The sequence below is a fragment of the Ascaphus truei genome, chromosome 5 (genome assembly GCF_040206685.1).
Source record: "Ascaphus truei isolate aAscTru1 chromosome 5, aAscTru1.hap1, whole genome shotgun sequence".
In the NCBI taxonomy this organism is placed as follows: Eukaryota; Metazoa; Chordata; class Amphibia; order Anura; family Ascaphidae; genus Ascaphus; species Ascaphus truei.
Genome location: NC_134487.1, coordinates 60,298,061 through 60,316,374, shown reverse-complemented (window position 1 = coordinate 60,316,374; position 18,314 = coordinate 60,298,061). Strand labels below are relative to the sequence as shown.

The window sequence follows — 18,314 nt, the reverse complement described above, 5'->3', positions numbered from 1 at the left end:
TTACAGTACACACCGTATTTCATTCTATGGAGAGAGGACATGAGAAGCGCAGTACTAATTAATTTAGCTACATTATATACACTGTATGGTTATTTATCATCTGCCAACATTTAATAGCCTTAAAAGGCTAAGTGTAAATGCTTTGTAGTGTACTGATAACAACACTATCTACAAAGCTAATAATTCATTTGAAAAGATAATGAAATCTAAAAACATTATCGGAGTAATGCAGTATTATCAAAAGTTGAAATGAGCTTTAAGAATGAACACCATCATCACCATCCCTCTGTGTAAAGCAAATACAGCTAAACCCCGTTATAACGCGCCTCGTTATACCGCGATTCGGTTATAACGCGGTTTTCCCGTGGCTCCCGGTTTTTAAAAAAAAAAAAAAAAAAAAAATTTAAATTTTTTTTTTTTACACACTGCACACACTGCACACACTCACTGCACACACACTGCTCATTGCTCACACTGCCACACTGCACATTGCTCACACTGACACACTGACACACTGCACACACACTGCACACACACTGCACACTGCACACACACTGCTCATTGCTCACACTGCACACACTGACACACTGCACACACACTGCTCATTGCTCACACACTGCACACACACTGCTCATTGCTCACACTGCACACACTGACACACTGCACACACACTGCACACACACTGCACATTGCTCACACTGCACACACTGCACACACACTGCTCATTGCTCACACTGACACACTGAACACACACTGCACACACACTGCACACTGCTCATTGCTCACACTGCACACACTGACACACTGCACACACACTGCACACTGCACACACACTGCTCATTGCTCACACTGCACACACACTGCACACACACTGCTCATTGCTCACACTGCACACACTGACACACTGCACACACACTGCACACACACTGCACACACACTCACACACTTACAGACACTCACACACACTTACGCACACTCACACACACTCACGCACACCCACGCACACTTACGCACACTCACACACACTTACAGACACTCACACACACTTACACACACTTAGACACTCACAGACACTCACACACACTCACACACACTTACAGACACGCACACACACACTCACACACACTTACACACACTTACAGACACTTACAGACACTTACAGACACTCACACACACACACTTAGACACACTTAGACACATTTAGACACTCACAGACACTCACAGACACACAGACACTCACACACACTCACACACACTTACAGACACTCACACACACTCACACACACTTACAGACACTCACACACTCACACACACTTACAGACACTCACACACACTTACACACACTCACACACACTTACAGACACTCACACACACTCACACACACTCACACACACTCACACACACTTACAGACACTCACACACACTCACACACACTTACAGACACTCACACACACTCACACACACTCACACACACTCACACACACTTACAGACACTCACAGACACTCACACACACTTACACACACTTACACACACACTCAGACACTTACACACACTCACAGACACTTACACACACTCACACCCACATACACACACCCATATACACACACACACTTTCTCTCCCATAAATACATACACACACACACTCTCTCACTCTACACAGACGGGGGGTGAGGTCGGAGCAGAGGAAAGGCCGCGACCAGCACCACCACCCGCTCCCCCCCCCCCCTCCTCCCGCGCAGGCAGCGGGAGCACCGGGGACAGCGGTGGGGAGAAGAAACCCCCCGCTACCACCTCCATGCATGCAGCGGGATCTGAGGTAAGCGGCGACCTGAGGGACATCCCCGCTCCCATCTCCTGCCCCGCGGCCTGTCCCTCGGTGACAGGGGGAAGCGGGGACAGGAGGGACATCCCCGCTCCCATCTCCTGCCCCGCGGCCTGTCCCTCGGTGACAGGGGGAAGCGGGGACAGGAGGGACATCCCCGCTCCCATCTCCTGCCCCGCGGCCTGTCCCGCGGTGACAGGGGGAAGCGGGGACAGGAGGGACATCCCCGCTCCCATCTCCTGCCCCGCGGCCTGTCCCGCGGTGACAGGGGGAAGCGGGGAGCGGAGGGACATGCCCGCTCCCATCTCCTGTCCCGCGGGATGAATATGCGCTAAAGCGCGGCGGGCATTTTTTTTTTTCGCGACCCCGTTAGTAACGCGGTGGTCTCGGGGTGGACCCCGAGACCCGCGTTATAACGGGGTTTAGCTGTATCACAGAAGTAAAAATGATCTTTATTGGATATTATAAGTAAAACATTTCCAATTCATAAAAATACTACAATTCTTATTTCAGCACAGCAATTACAATTACATATTTAAATAATCTTCAATGTAATCAAATATTGCTAAGAAAAAAAATAAGCCTGTTTAATTAACAGGAATGTGGACGTTCAGTAAAGAAGTAATTTAACAATTGACGACCTTTTAAAAATAATGTCTTGGGTATAATCCCTGGGAACAATTGGAAGATTAACTGCTCTTTAGGAGTAAACTATTTTGCCTATTCATAGAGATGGACACTCTTAACTCTGTTCTTTACGTTTCTTTAATTTCTAACTCCTCTATATCAACAGACCCTCTCTCTGTAGTCACCATCTCCAGTCTTGCTCCTCACACTTGCTTAAAACTCAATCCTGCATAGCCCATAATGTTCTCTGCCGCCGTAATACTCTGACTGTGATGTAACTGCTCCTTGATCAACAAGCATAACATACTGCCTTGAACAGACCTCTTGTACAGCCAAAATGAGTGGAGAAAATCACGCTTGAATTTATATTTTGTTCCAAGACAATTCCCTCCTCTCTTTCTTTGAGTCTGCTCGTTTTCTAGGTAATGATCAGGCTAAACTGTTTGAAATGGAAGTGAAGACCCTTCCACTTATATTAGCCAGCACTGTAAATTGTGAAGGCATGAAATATAAATCTAACAAAATGTTCATGTGAATGGCAAATGACGGTATATGTATTTCAAATTCAAAGATATTATGAAATTGATAGGCTGCAGGACATGTAAAAATAACTTGAATGGATATGGTTTTCCTCCAAAAACAGAAAAAGTGTTTCCTCCTTCCATTGACCAGTATAGAATCACACCATTGGCAAATGCAAGTAGTTGTCTTTCATTATTTAATGGGTTGGTACTAGGACCAACGTGTACTAATGGAAGTGACACCATGACTATCGATTACTTTTTTTTTTAACCAAAAATCTTACACCTAAAAATTACTCGAGTTTGTAAACATGGCAAGTTAAGACTTGGGGTAGGGTGTGGGGAGTTTGATTTCCTCCAGTTATTTCCTTTTGTCTAATGTCATGGTGTACAACAAGAGTTTACAATCCCAATTCAGAGGCCCCTAAAATGCCATTTTTAACTAATTTCCAGGGACACAAAAGAATCAAACACTTTGCTTTTAGCACAGATCGATTAATGTAACGAAGTCAATTTGCTCAATCGTTTACGAAAAGTCGTTTTTTTGGCCAGTTGCATTTGAGAGCTCTGATAATCTGCTGGTTCAAAAGCGGATCCTAATACTAGGAACAAAGCTTAAAAAAAAAACAAACTCCATTGCATTTCTGAAAGATTTACAGTGTGCCAATTGTCACTTTTTTTACTCACCATAAATTTGTGTCTGGCAGGTAACCATTCCCAGCTTCACATCGCAAAGCCGGTATAACCATCCTCCACAGAGATGAGACCCAACATATGTCTGTGAGTAGGTGTACTGGCTATGCACTTCTTTAACCTAGGCTGTGCTAAAAAGTTATGTAATGTGGCAGGCATAAATTTATAGGGATCCATGTAAAAATGGATTAGAAGCGAAAAGTGTCACTGTTTGTTCATTTACATGTCTCTTTAAAAAAACAGAAAGTGATACTGGTAACTTAAACGGAAAGTATGCCATGAATTAGAAGGTTAATGTAGCTGACAATAGTGTGGTTCAACTCAGGAGGACACCTCTGTTACAATACTAGAATAAAAAAAGGGGGGCATGTAAATGGATTGCTGCTTTAACATTTACTTTTTTCCTGATATAAATTGAAAGTATACCTTTATTCTATGAAATCGTACAATATCTCCAACTTTGTAGATTTTGGGCAATGTGTCTGAATTTCCACTGAAGAGCATGCATTTCAACTTGGCATCAGATTGATCCACAACTGTCACAACTGAACAAAAATCTGTAAAAAAAAAATATATATATATATATATATATAATTTAAAAAAAAAATAAGTAATCACATTGGATTTTTACATTAAAACATTAAATAACTAGATATGTTAGATATTAACGGATAAAGATTATAAAAAAAAATAAAATTAAAACAACACTTTAGGTACTTAAATAAAAAAAAATACAAATAAAGATAGAAACAAAGATCTATAGAAAAGTTTTCCCTCTTGTAAACCCAAATTGCAGCTGCAAAAAAAAGTCTTCCTTAGGCTTAAGGGGAAGGAGAAATGATGTTCAACTTGATAGCGCATGGGAAAATGGGACATGGGAAATGGAATGGCGAAGTATATCAAGTGAAAACACCAGAGTATTGTTTTGAGACGAGCATTTTGAGTCCTTTTTAAATGCACTTTATTCAAATGTTTGTTCACCTAAATACTACACTATATATTTTTTTTTGTTTTTCTTCTCCCCATGTCTCTGCTTCCAAGCTGAAGAAAAAACACATATTACCCTTATCACAGATCTCAATATTTATAAAATGAGAAAAGGTTTATTACCAGACTATTTTTAATCTGTATTGAAATATCAAACATCATGCACTTCCCTTTTTAAGCTCTGCCTGTATTGCCTACACATAACTGATAATGAATCCGTAAAACAAGTTAAATCACTTACAGTACAAAATGAAAGCAAGCATCTGGGATGGTTTTTTTTTTTATATAACTTTTTTTCTCTCATCGTTAGATCAAAAATATTTCCAAGATCAAGAAAAATAGATACACAAGATTGAAAATGAACTAAAATCAACGTAATATTTTAAGGTTGTTAATATTATTTTCCGGTTTAAAAACAATAAGGGTGCCAGGGCCGGCTATACCTTTAGCAGGGCCCAAGGTGACATCGCATTGGAATGCGACGACGCAGAAGGCCGCTTTGCATAAGGTAAGACACTACCTGCGTGCACACACATGCACCTCCACCAGCTACATGCGCGCATACGCACACCCTCCCCACCATGGGGTGAGCAGTGGTGCGGTCCTGCGCCGTTTCGGGGACTACCCAGCTTCCTCCTCTCTTGTTGGGCAGAATTTGGATCCCGACACCATCAGGAGGAAGGAGAGGAGGGAGCGAGGGGCCCAAGGAAACCGCCTCCTTGCCTTTCCCTAAGGCCGGCCATGTCTACCTTAGGACATTTTCCAACACCACACTTATGGCAGAGCACTCCATAGTAAATATGGGCCTAAGACACCTTATAGCCCATTCAATTATCTTACAGCATAGCACCACTTTGTGAATATAGCTCTTGATCTTTAGCACCTAACTGATTTGGGCAGCAAAATGTCAACTAAAATAAAGACATGATCTGTGCCATTCACAACAACAGAAACGGAATTTCCATAAGGAATGGAACACATTTTCAACACACTAGTCTCAATCGTATGGCAGTGGTGCTTTTTTTATTGATCACTGTTCAGAACGTATTATATCAGGCCAAACATACGCAAAGCTTTAAAATACAATGGTAGATCTTTTAAAGGACAGAGCAATAATGGTACAATACAAAAATGTGAAAAGCAGATACAATTGACAGTAGACATTAGTGGTTAAAGCCCATGAGAGATCAGTGTAGTGTAACCATTTCAGCTGAAAATCTCTAATAGAATACGTTAAACTAAAAGGAGTTGGCTGCTGAAACAGGTTATGACAGAATGGTGCAGATGTTTTAACAACAATATTCATATAACACATTGTAATCCAAAACAGTACGCAAGTCATACTGCACCCAAATGTGCACAACTGCAGTTAATGGCATAAAACCCATCAGTACGTGAGAAAGAAGACTAGAAAATATGAAAATTGGTGTTATTTTCAGATTTAGAATGCTTTTTTTGTTACTTAAAACACTGATTAATTACACACTATAATGAACGTTAAAGCTGCAGTTCAGTCTTTTTTTTTTTTTTTTTTTTAATTCATTTTTTTACTTCAATAGTTTCATGTGGGCAATTTCTAATTACCTAAAGAACTGTATAGCTGCCAGTCAATTCGTTCTCCATGTATTGATCGGCAAAATTTGGCAAGATCTTTAGAGCTGGCATATGTTTTTCTTCTGCTTCTGTCACTCAGTGGAAGCTCATGAATATTCATGAGCACTCCTGCACTGACATGTGCTAGAGGGAGGGCAGGGCTGACAAAGGGGTGTGCCAGGGCTTGTGAAAGGACATGAAGGGGCAGTGCCTTAGTAAATGGTTGTTAAAATAGAATACAAGAAAATTGGTCTTTCAAAGTTGTTTTTTTAAAAACAGAAAATGCTAAAAGTATTTTTTCTTACTACAGAACTGATTTATTAAAAAAAAAACCACACATGCAGGATATTGACTGAACTGCAGCTTTAAGAAAGCCTGAAACATTTGTCTTAGGCCTTGGACATAGTAAGCACTTAGGTGCTGCCGCTCGCACTCGCTTGCTGCCAATGGCTCTACCAGGAGCTTTTTGCTGTCCGTGTAGAGGAGACAGCAAGCGCTTGGGAGGCAGGTATCACTGTGTGTGTGTTTCACTTTGAAGTGGTCTGTGTGTTTGTGTGTCACTGGGGACGTGTGTGTGTGTGTGTGTGTGTGTGTGTGTGCGTGTGCGTGCGTGTGTGTGCGTGCGTGCGTGCGTGTATATTATATAATATTTTAAAAATTAAAAAAAAGACATGTGAGAATAAATTATTTATTAACATTGTGCAACTTTGATAAATATATTCGCGCACACACATCACACACCACACAGACACAGACACACTGGTACACACACACATACACACACACGCACACGCACACACACGCACACGCACACGCACACACACTGGGCAGAAGGGGGCACATCACCCGCTCTCCCCTCCCCCCCCCCCCCGGCAGCGCAAGCCCCCTCCATCTCCCGCAGGCTGACAGCCACAGGGATCGGGCAGATGGGGGCACATCACCCGCTCCCCCCCCCCCCCCCCGGCAGCGCAAGCCCCCTCCATCTCCCGCAGGTTGACAGCCACAGGGATCGGGCAGATGCAGGCACATCACCCGCTCCCCCCCCCCCCGGCAGCGCAAGCCCCCTCCATCTCCCGCAGGCTGACAGCACCACACATCAACACACACACGCACGCACACGCACATCAACACACACACACACACACACTCTCTCACTCACTCACTCTGCTGGCGCCAGACAATAAGTACCACATTCACATTTCCCTGCTCTCCTTCCATTGGTTGCTGAGGCGTCACGTGAGTTTAAAATTTCACTGTCGGCTCTGTTCAAGCGCGCCTCAGCAAGCAACGGAAAGCATGCGCGAGCCCCTACTAAAGCCGCTTTAATTGCGGCTGTAGGGGCTCAGTGGCAAGCGAGAGCAAGCAAGCAGTAACCATGCCCTGGGCCTTATAGTCAATTGTCACTGTTGTGAATAACCTTAAGAAGTGAATGCATAACTATAATGTTTCATTATTTATATGCTACACAAGTTAAGCAACTTTTATTTTCTTCATTACAATCAAAAAGGTGTTTTGAGATCAATCTGTTGCAATGCTTTAGGCCATTAAATCATTATACACTACTTTAAGAAAATGTACTTTAAAGAAATTCCTTTAATGTGAGTTTTTTTTTTTTACACACATACGTGACTACACAAATCATTTATTACTGGAGCTGAAGAGCTTCAAACGAAATTAGAACATAGATATTGAACTATTCTTTAATATAGATTACTTTTGTTTTGGCTTTTGTGCAATATTATGGAGGATTGCTTTTAAATACCTTATGAATTAAGATCATATAGTAAATATAGCCAACAGATTGAGTGTGTTTCCAAACTTCGCATGGAAACATTAATTGAAGTCAAATTCTTTCAAATCTCTACCAGGAAGCAATCGGTTTTAAATTTCCCAAATTATCTAATATTTTTGAGGTTTACTAGCCATATGAAGGTCATATGTGACAGTAGTCCTATTATATGACATCATCATTTGAACATGGTGTGCACATTTTAAGTGCTTTCTGCAGTGTCTGCTATGAAATCAGTTTCCATTGTTCATTATTTGATGACTCCCTAATTGCTGTTGTTGCCCTGTCCTCACACTCAATTCATATACATGTAGCCAAGCCCCCCTCTTACCTCCGGTGCAAGAAGGGGAGGCTACAGGCTGATAGGAGCCGCTGGAGCTCCGCGACGGTCCCGGAAGACAGGGGGCCGCCATCTTGGGGTTGCACATGCGCAGTCAGTTAGTTTTGGCGGCCATCTTACAACGGCTCCACAAGGGACTACAAGTCCCAGGATCCTCCAGGAGAGGCAGATAGAAAAGGCAACGCGCGTCAGTCTAGCAGGAGCCGACAGACGGGATAGACGCGTCCAGGGAGCAGTACCCCATGAATAGGGCAGAGTAACCCACAAGGCTCCGAACCCTACAATAGTTAAGTGCTGCAGGGAAGGCCCTAGGTTGGGATTCTCCCCTTAGTATTGCAGCTGCAGCGCCGTCGGACGGACTGGCACGCGGTGCCCTGCGGCCAGGGACCAGGGCCTATAGACATTAAGGGAGACACTCCTGCTCGAGCTACCACGCGAGGCGGATCCTCCTCTGTAAGGCTACGTGGGACCTGATCTGACACTGCTTTACAAGTATTCCCTGGCCGGCACGTTGGTCAGGAAGGTACCACCGTACACCAACACTTAACAAGGGGGGAAGTGCTACCTCAACATTTGGGTGGGAGATTGTTCAATGGACATTGGGTGGTTAGGTGCTTAGGGCACGGTGTAGCTATATTAGTGTGATATATTGTGTGGGTATTGCATTGGGGCATTGTTATTGTTACTATATGTGTGTGTGTGTGTCAGTAAAACTTAAGTAGATACCCGAGTGTGTATTATTCTTTGCTGCATTGGTTCCTGTGAGGGGTTATCCTGCCCACTCTGGGATCCTTCATAGGTGGAGGCGCTGTACCGAGAGGAGGAATAGCTCACCATCGGCTCCCAGCAGCGGAGGCTTAGGCCTCCTGTGAGCAACAGGTATATACAGCACGTATAGTTCCCTTAGTCATAGGGAAAGGGGGCTACATACAATACAGAAGAGGAAGAATACAAAGTTTTCAGCTACATTTGAAAATATTTTTAGAGACATAGTACTTGACTAACTAATCTACAGTTAAGTATCTTTTTAGACTTCTAATAAAAATATCAAACTGCATATTAAAGATTGTTTTTTTGGGGAGTGCTATGTGATTAAACAAAAGGAATATATATATATATATATATATATATATATATATATATATATATATATATATATATATAAAAGACTTAACACCAAAATATTAAGTCACTGAGGGATTGTGGGGATTTTACAGCAGAGATGGGCTGTGGTCAAATAATCTACTCCTAATTCTAGGTGGGCTTAAAGAGGCAGAGTGCAATCTAAAAGGAGATTTAAAATATCGTTATATCACAAGTAAATGTCTCTGAATCTGAAAAAGGTTGGAGAATGTGAAAGTGCTGAACAATATAATTAAGGTGATAAAGGCATTGTCTAAAACAAAATACATTTCTAAACTACTGTAAGTAATTGGGACTGGACTTTGAGATAAGTGTTTGGGAGATATCTCACACTTTATTCAAGTTAAGGGAGATGAAGCTGAAATCTTTGAGGGGAAAAATGGTTTAGTGGCAATGGAACAGGCTATGGAGTGGGAAACATGTTTTAAATCACAGTATCAATCCCTTGAAGCACCTCTGCTTATTGTAATACAAAATATATTACACATACTCAAGTAAGAAACCTGAGGTTTCAAAAGCTTGTTACACTATAATTTTGTTCATCAAGAACTTTCATTAGTACCTCGATTGGGCACGTCAACCTACTCAAAGCAAAAATGTTTTTTTTTTTTATAAAAAGAATAAAAGGATTAGAAACATGAAAGTAGAAATGACTTGCCTAGACGTCAGTAGATATTCTATTTGTACCGTAGTTAATTCACTTTCTGTTCCGTCAGGGACATAGAAAGTAGGAGAAAGACACCCCATCAGTGATCAGTCATTCAGACTGTAGTGTAGTGTTTATTTATTTATAAAATATTTTACCAGGAAGTAATACATTGAGAGTTACCTCTCGTTTTCAAGTATGTCCTAGTGTGAATGTAATGTGAGGGTCAACTTGCTCGACAGTGAGTGGCTGTGACATCCCCGATGAGGGCCTCTGTCCTGTTTTTAAAGTTCCTGAAGGAATATAAAGTGAAGAACACTGAGAAGCCTAAAATATAAGAACACATACTGAAGTTTAGGTAACATGTTTTTACTTTTCTGATCATAACCCTAAAAATCTATTTTTTACCTCAAGTATATTGAACAGCTCCTAGCAGCATTCCAGGCAGCACTTTCTTATTAAAAAAAAATGTAAAAAATAGGTTTAATAGATGCAGCATTTGATTACCTTTAATGAAAACTAATTACCAAAGCTGATAATCAATGCGTAATCCTGTAATTGATCAGTGAATATACTGCTCTCTGGGTTCACATAATGGCCACCTTTCAATCCCTCAGTCAGTGGAACGCAACAACTACGATATAACCTTATATTACTAAGGTTAACATTGTCTGTTGTGACAGCTTTCATCTCACCAAGTCTCCTGCTGGGAACACTGGAACACTTTCCTGATGGTTAACATTTGTTGCTAAAAATCTTGCAGTGTTGTGCTCAAAAAGAGGTTTGCCAGAGCCTACTACAGCACCCAAAGGAAAGAATGTTCAGTACATTATAACGCATTAAGAGTTTAAATATTTTTTTTAATGCAGTATTATCTAATACTATAGAAATTGATTGATTTAAAAAAAAAAAAAGAAAGAAAAAAACCCACAGGATTTTGAATGTTTTGCTACAGTCACAACCTAAAACACAAATACATTTCTATAGAATCAACACAGCAACTAGAACTCTGAAGTAAAGACATAGGAGCCTGCTCATTATTAAACTATGATAATGGCATTTCCATTCAAAATCGCCATATTCGACATGCAAGTCCATCTCACCATATTCATTAGGCACTTACTGCATTATTAAATCATTTGAGAATCTGACAGAGAGCTCTCCAGCTAACAGATTTCTTGCCTCAGAATTTGGGTAACTGATGTTCCAGGCAATATACGCACAAATCTGGCAAGAAGTGCATGTAAATAATATGTTAAATCATGTGATTTTGATGCATACTCTTGAAAGAAAATGGAGCAAATGCTAAATTTGTATCACGTCAAATTGTACTGATGACATTTTTGGGCAATTTTGTTCAGTTTACTTAACAGGTGCCATTGTTTTAAATATTCAAAGCTTTTGGATGTAATTCAATAAATACACAAATATATTACACCAAAGAATTTTAGCCAAATATTTTAGGGTACATCCACATAAAAATTATATACTTTAAGTGTTACTCTAAGACTTGTTTTTTGACATTTTATTTAATCTTGTGAATATTATATTCAATATATGAGGTATCAAATCGTTAATTCAGTTGCTAGAAAGGTTATGAATGATTATGGACAAAATAAATGCCATCTTAATTTAAAGCTTCAAAGACAGATGAAAAATTAATATTTCTAGAGGGCATTAGAAGCAATCTTAATCAATTCACCTAATTTCATTCATATGATTAAGTGTGAATTGCTGTGGAGTTAAATGAAAACGGCTGGTGCTTCTTAACCAAGTCTTTAATTAAAGAAACCTTGAATAAAAACATTTCCCAATCTTATTGGAGTGCTTTGCAGATTCCCATGTTTTTCTAATTTATGCAGAGTTAATTTTGTTTTCTTTAAAACTACAAATATTTCACTGAAATTACATAAGAGCAAACAACCTACTCATGTAAAATTAGATCTATAAATTAAGTTTGTCTTCACTGTTATTTGGGATCAACAGTTTCAAATAAACCTAAAACATGGAAAAATATTCTGGACATCTCTTCCCATATTTATTCAGTAAAAATCTTGTTGAGCGGCTTTTCAAAAATGAAGGTATACCAAACAGGCGTCGTCATTTTTCTGCAAATAATTGGTCCTGCGAAATTATGCAAGTCTAAACTAGTAACCAATTTCAAAACGAACATGTCATTGAATGGTTTCTCTGGCTTTGCATCCGATTCCCATGCTGTGCTTTAAAGCTGTGTTAACAGCGAGCATTAGCATATATGGGCTCCATGTAACAATGGTTTTTCAGACAAAAGGGGACACATTGTGTACTCATTTGCATGCCATTTCCCAGAATCCCTTGCTGCAGTGAAAGCACTGTATGCTGGGGATAGGCAGACCTGCCTAAGACATGTGAATGTGCTCACGTGATCTTTTAATTTGCTATATGCAATACAGTGGAGGCTTCTTGTTGCCTTTTTCACCCACCATAACTTTATATATAGCTATATATATATATAACTATATATATTTAACTATATATAACTATATATGTAAATATATATATAATCAAAAAATAAATAGATGATACCGTTCTGTGGCTAACGAAATGCTTTTATTTGTGCGAACTTTCGAGATACACTGATCTCTTCTTCCGGCGATGTTACAATGAATGAAGCAAGCAAAAGGTATACTTAAAAACAGTGTCTCTTGGAATGTTATCTGTGCTAGTCCTTCCCCGGTGTGGATGTGTTTTATGGCTAGAGGTGTCAAAAGGTTCCTGAAAGCAAGTGATGTAAGAGTGTGAATATAAATTAATGGAGAGCCCACAGTATATACAGTGCTTTACAAAAGGTGTGTGTGGAGTGGGAGTGGATATAAATGGTGTGGGTAGGTGTGGAAATGTGAGAGATTATAGCACAACTAAAAGTGTGTGTGGATAATATGTGGTCCCTATAGGTGTATAGGGATGGAAAAACAAGGAGTATAAGTATGTGTAAGAGACAGCTGTGATACACACACACACACACACACACACATATACATATACATATATATATATACATATATATACAGCTAAACCCCGTTATAACGCGATTCGGTTATAACGCGGTTTTCCCGTGGCTCCCGTTTTTAAAAAAAAAAAAAAAAAAAAAAATTTTTAAATTTTTTTTTTTACATTTTTTTTTTGCACACTGCACACACTGCACACACTGCACACACTGCACACACTGCACACACTGCACACACTGCACACACTGCACACACTGCACACACTCACTGCACACACACTGCTCATTGCTCACACTGCCACACTGCACACACACTGCACACTGCACACTGCACACACACTGCTCATTGCTCACACTGCACACACTGACACACTGCACACTGCACACACACTGCTCATTGCTCACACTGCACACACTGCACACACACTGCACATTGCTCACACTGACACACTGCACACACACTGCTCATTGCACACACTGACACACTGCACACACACTGCACACTGCACACACTGCACACACACTGCACACACACTGCTCATTGGACATACTGCACACACACTGCACACACACTGCTCATTGCTGACACTGCACACACTGACACACTGCACACACACTGCACACTGCTCATTGCTCACACTGCACACACTGACACACTGCACACACACTGCTCATTGGACACACTGCACACACACTGCACACACACTGCACACACACTGCACACTGCACACACACTGCTCATTGGACACACTGCACACACACTGCTCATTGCTCACACTGCACACACTGACACACTGCACACACACTGCACACACACTGCACACAATTATTATATAGAAATAAACAGACAACTGCACTTTAACAGATGTACAGTATTTTGCCTGTACAACGTCTTGTGACTTTTGTTTCACAAAGTTAAGGGGGTGGGAAGTCATTGTGCTGTGGGGGTTGGGGGGGTGGCGGGGCCCTGCGCTGCGGCTACGGCGGGCCCTGTACTGCGGCGGGGGGGGGGTTAGCGGTCTGTGTGTGTGAGTGCGAGTGCCTGTCTGTGTGTGTGTGTGTGAGTGCGTGAGTGCCTGCATGTGTGTGCGCGCGTGTGTGTGTATGAGTGCGAGTGCCTGTGTGTGTGTGTGTGTGTGTGTGTGTATGTGTGTATGTATGAGTGCTCCAGCCCGAGTCCGTGGAGGGAGGGGGGGGGAGAGTAGCGGGTCCCTCCTGCAGCCAGTGGAGGGAGTGGGGGGAGAGTAGCAGCTCCCTCCTGCAGTCCGGGGAGGGGGGGGGAGAGTAGCAGCTCCCTCCTGCAGTCCGGGGAGGGGGGGGAGAGTAGCAGCTCCCTCCTGCAGCCCGTGTAGGGAGGGGGGGGGGGGGAGAGTAGCATCTCCCTCCTGCAGTCCGTGGAGGGAGGGGGGGAGAGTAGCGGGTCCCTCCGCTCAAGCCACGCCCCCCCTCCCTGTCAAACCTCCCACCTCCCGCTCCGGCTCTTACACTTACTTACACACACACTCAGACACTTACACACACTCACAGACACTTACACACACTCACACCCACATACACACACCCATATACACACACACACTTTCTCTCCCATAAATACATACACACACACACTCTCTCACTCTACACAGACGGGGGGTGGGGTCGGAGCAGAGGAAAGGCCGCGACCAGCACCACCACCCGCTCCCCCCCCTCCTCCCGCGCAGGCAGCGGGAGCACCGGGGACAGCGGTGGGGAGAAGAAACCCCCCGCTACCACCTCCATGCAGGCAGCGGGATCTGAGGTAAGCGGCGACCTGAGGGACATCCCCGCTCCCATCTCCTGCCCCGCGGCCTGTCCCGCGGTGACAGGGGGAAGCGGGGACAGGAGGGACATCCCCGCTCCCATCTCCTGCCCCGCGGCCTGTCCCGCGGTGACAGGGGGAAGCGGGGACAGGAGGGACATCCCCGCTCCCATCTCCTGCCCCGCGGGCTGTCCCGCGGTGACAGGGGGAAGCGGGGAGCGGAGGGACATGCCCGCTCCCATCTCCTGTCCCGCGGGATGAATATGCGCTAAAGCGCGGCGGCCATTTTTTTCCCGCGACCCCGTTAGTAACGCGGTGGTCTCGGGGTGGACCCCGAGACCCGCGTTATAACGGGGTTTAGCTGTATATACATATATATATATATATATATACATATATACAGTGTTCGACAATTAATGATAACCACACGCCCGTGGCGTGTGGATTTAGGCCGCTGGCGAGTTGATTTAGGCTGCTGCGGCTCTTTGAATTCCCCTGCTCGCCTCTCCCTGATTGGTCTGGCGGGGGGGGGGGACGCGCGCGAGCAAAGTTGGTTGCTTGGCTGCTGGATCCAGCGCGTCCCCGTCTGGCCACGTTTCCCATCGGGCCGTGCCCGTGCGGATGTCCGCGCAGGCCCACACACAGCCCCGATGTCCCGCGCAGGCCCACACACAGCCACTTACACACACTCACTGCACACACACTGCTCATTGCTCACACTGCCACACTGCACACACACTGCACACACACTGCTCATTGCTCACACTGCACACACTGACACACTGCACACTGCACACACACTGCTCATTGCTCACACTGCACACACTGACCACACACTGCACACACACTGCACATTGCTCACACTGACACACTGCACACACACTGCTCATTGCTCACACTGCACACACTGACACACTGCACACACACTGCACACACACTGCACACTGCTCACACTGCACACACACTGCACACACACTGCTCATTGCTGACACTGCACACACTGACACACTGCACACACACTGCACACTGCACACACACTGCTCATTGCTCACACTGCACACACACTGCTCATTGCTGACACTGCACACACTGACACACTGCACACACACTGCACACTGCACACACACTGCTCATTGCTCACACTGCACACACTGACACACTGCACACACACTGCTCATTGGACACACTGCACACACACTGCACACACACTGCACACTGCACACACACTGCTCATTGGACAAACTGCACACACACTGCTCATTGCTCACACTGCACACACTGACACACTGCACACACACTGCACACACACTGCACACAATTATTATATAGAAATAAACAGACAACTGCACTTTAACAGATGTACAGTATTTTGCCTGTACAACGTCTTGTGACTTTTGTTTCACAAAGTTAAGGGGGTGGGAAGTCATTGTGCTGTGGGGGTTGGGGGGGTGGCGGGGCCCTGCGCTGCGGCTACGGCGGGCCCTGTACTGCGGCGGGGGGGGGGGTTAGCGGTCTGTGTGTGTGAGTGCGAGTGCCTGTCTGTGTGTGTGTGTGTGAGTGCGTGAGTGCCTGCATGTGTGTGCGCGCGTGTGTGTGTATGAGTGCGAGTGCCTGTGTGTGTGTGTGTGTGTGTGTGTGTGTGTGTGTATGTGTGTATGTATGAGTGCTCCAGCCCGAGTCCGTGGAGGGAGGGGGGGGAGAGTAGCGGGTCCCTCCTGCAGCCAGTGGAGGGAGTGGGGGGAGAGTAGCAGCTCCCTCCTGCAGTCCGGGGAGGGGGGGGAGAGTAGCAGCTCCCTCCTGCAGTCCGGGGAGGGGGGGGGAGAGTAGCAGCTCCCTCCTGCAGCCCGTGTAGGGAGGGGGGGGGGGGAGAGTAGCATCTCCCTCCTGCAGTCCGTGGAGGGAGGGGGGGGAGAGTAGCGGGTCCCTCCGCTCAAGCCACGCCCCCCCTCCCTGTCAAACCTCCCACCTCCCGCTCCGGCTCTTACACTTACTTACACACACACTCAGACACTTACACACACTCACAGACACTTACACACACTCACACCCACATACACACACCCATATACACACACACACTTTCTCTCCCATAAATACATACACACACACACTCTCTCACTCTACACAGACGGGGGGTGGGGTCGGAGCAGAGGAAAGGCCGCGACCAGCACCACCACCCGCTCCCCCCCCTCCTCCCGCGCAGGCAGCGGGAGCACCGGGGACAGCGGTGGGGAGAAGAAACCCCCCGCTACCACCTCCATGCAGGCAGCGGGATCTGAGGTAAGCGGCGACCTGAGGGACATCCCCGCTCCCATCTCCTGCCCCGCGGCCTGTCCCGCGGTGACAGGGGGAAGCGGGGACAGGAGGGACATCCCCGCTCCCATCTCCTGCCCCGCGGCCTGTCCCGCGGTGACAGGGGGAAGCGGGGACAGGAGGGACATCCCCGCTCCCATCTCCTGCCCCGCGGGCTGTCCCGCGGTGACAGGGGGAAGCGGGGAGCGGAGGGACATGCCCGCTCCCATCTCCTGTCCCGCGGGATGAATATGCGCTAAAGCGCGGCGGCCATTTTTTTCCCGCGACCCCGTTAGTAACGCGGTGGTCTCGGGGTGGACCCCGAGACCTGCGTTATAACGGGGTTTAGCTGTATATACATATATATATATATATATATACATATATACAGTGTTCGACAATTAATGATAACCACACGCCCGTGGCGTGTGGATTTAGGCCGCTGGCGAGTTGATTTAGGCTGCTGCGGCTCTTTGAATTCCCCTGCTCGCCTCTCCCTGATTGGTCTGGCGGGGGGGGGGGACGCGCGCGAGCAAAGTTGGTTGCTTGGCTGCTGGATCCAGCGCGTCCCCGTCTGGCCACGTTTCCCATCGGGCCGTGCCCGTGCGGATGTCCGCGCAGGCCCACACACAGCCCCGATGTCCCGCGCAGGCCCACACACAGCCCCGATGTCCCGCGCAGGCCCACACATAGCCCCGATGTCCCCCGCATACCCCCGATGTCCCCCACATACCCCCGATGTCCCCCACATGGCCCCGATGTTCCCCGCAGGCCCCCACATACCCCCGATGTCCCCCACAGGCTCCCATGTCCCCCGCAGCAACCCACACGGCCCCGATGTCCCCCGCAGCCCCCCACACGGCCCCGATGTCCCCCGCAGCCCCCCACACGGCCCCGATGTCCCCCACATACCCCCAATGTCCCCCACAGGCCCTCACACGGCCCCGATGTCCCCCGGAGCCCCCCACACGGCCCCGATGTCCCCCGCAGCCCCACACACGGCCCCGATGTCCCCCGCAGCCCCCCACACGGCCCCGATGTCCCCCGCAGGCCCCCACACGGCCCCGATGTCCCCCGCAGGTTCCCACACGGCC

General features: G+C 45.8%; 1 protein-coding gene across 3 annotated transcripts in view; it reads right to left on the bottom strand.

Annotated features, from left to right (window-relative positions):
- Positions 1–18,314, bottom strand: part of POT1 (protection of telomeres 1) — a 241,937-nt gene that overhangs the window by 118,613 nt on the left and 105,010 nt on the right. For all 3 annotated transcript variants that reach the window (XM_075599879.1, XM_075599877.1, XM_075599878.1), the window contains one exon: positions 4,091–4,221. In XM_075599879.1, coding sequence (XP_075455994.1) covers positions 4,091–4,221 — 131 coding nt within the window. The remainder of the gene's footprint in view (positions 1–4,090; positions 4,222–18,314) is intronic.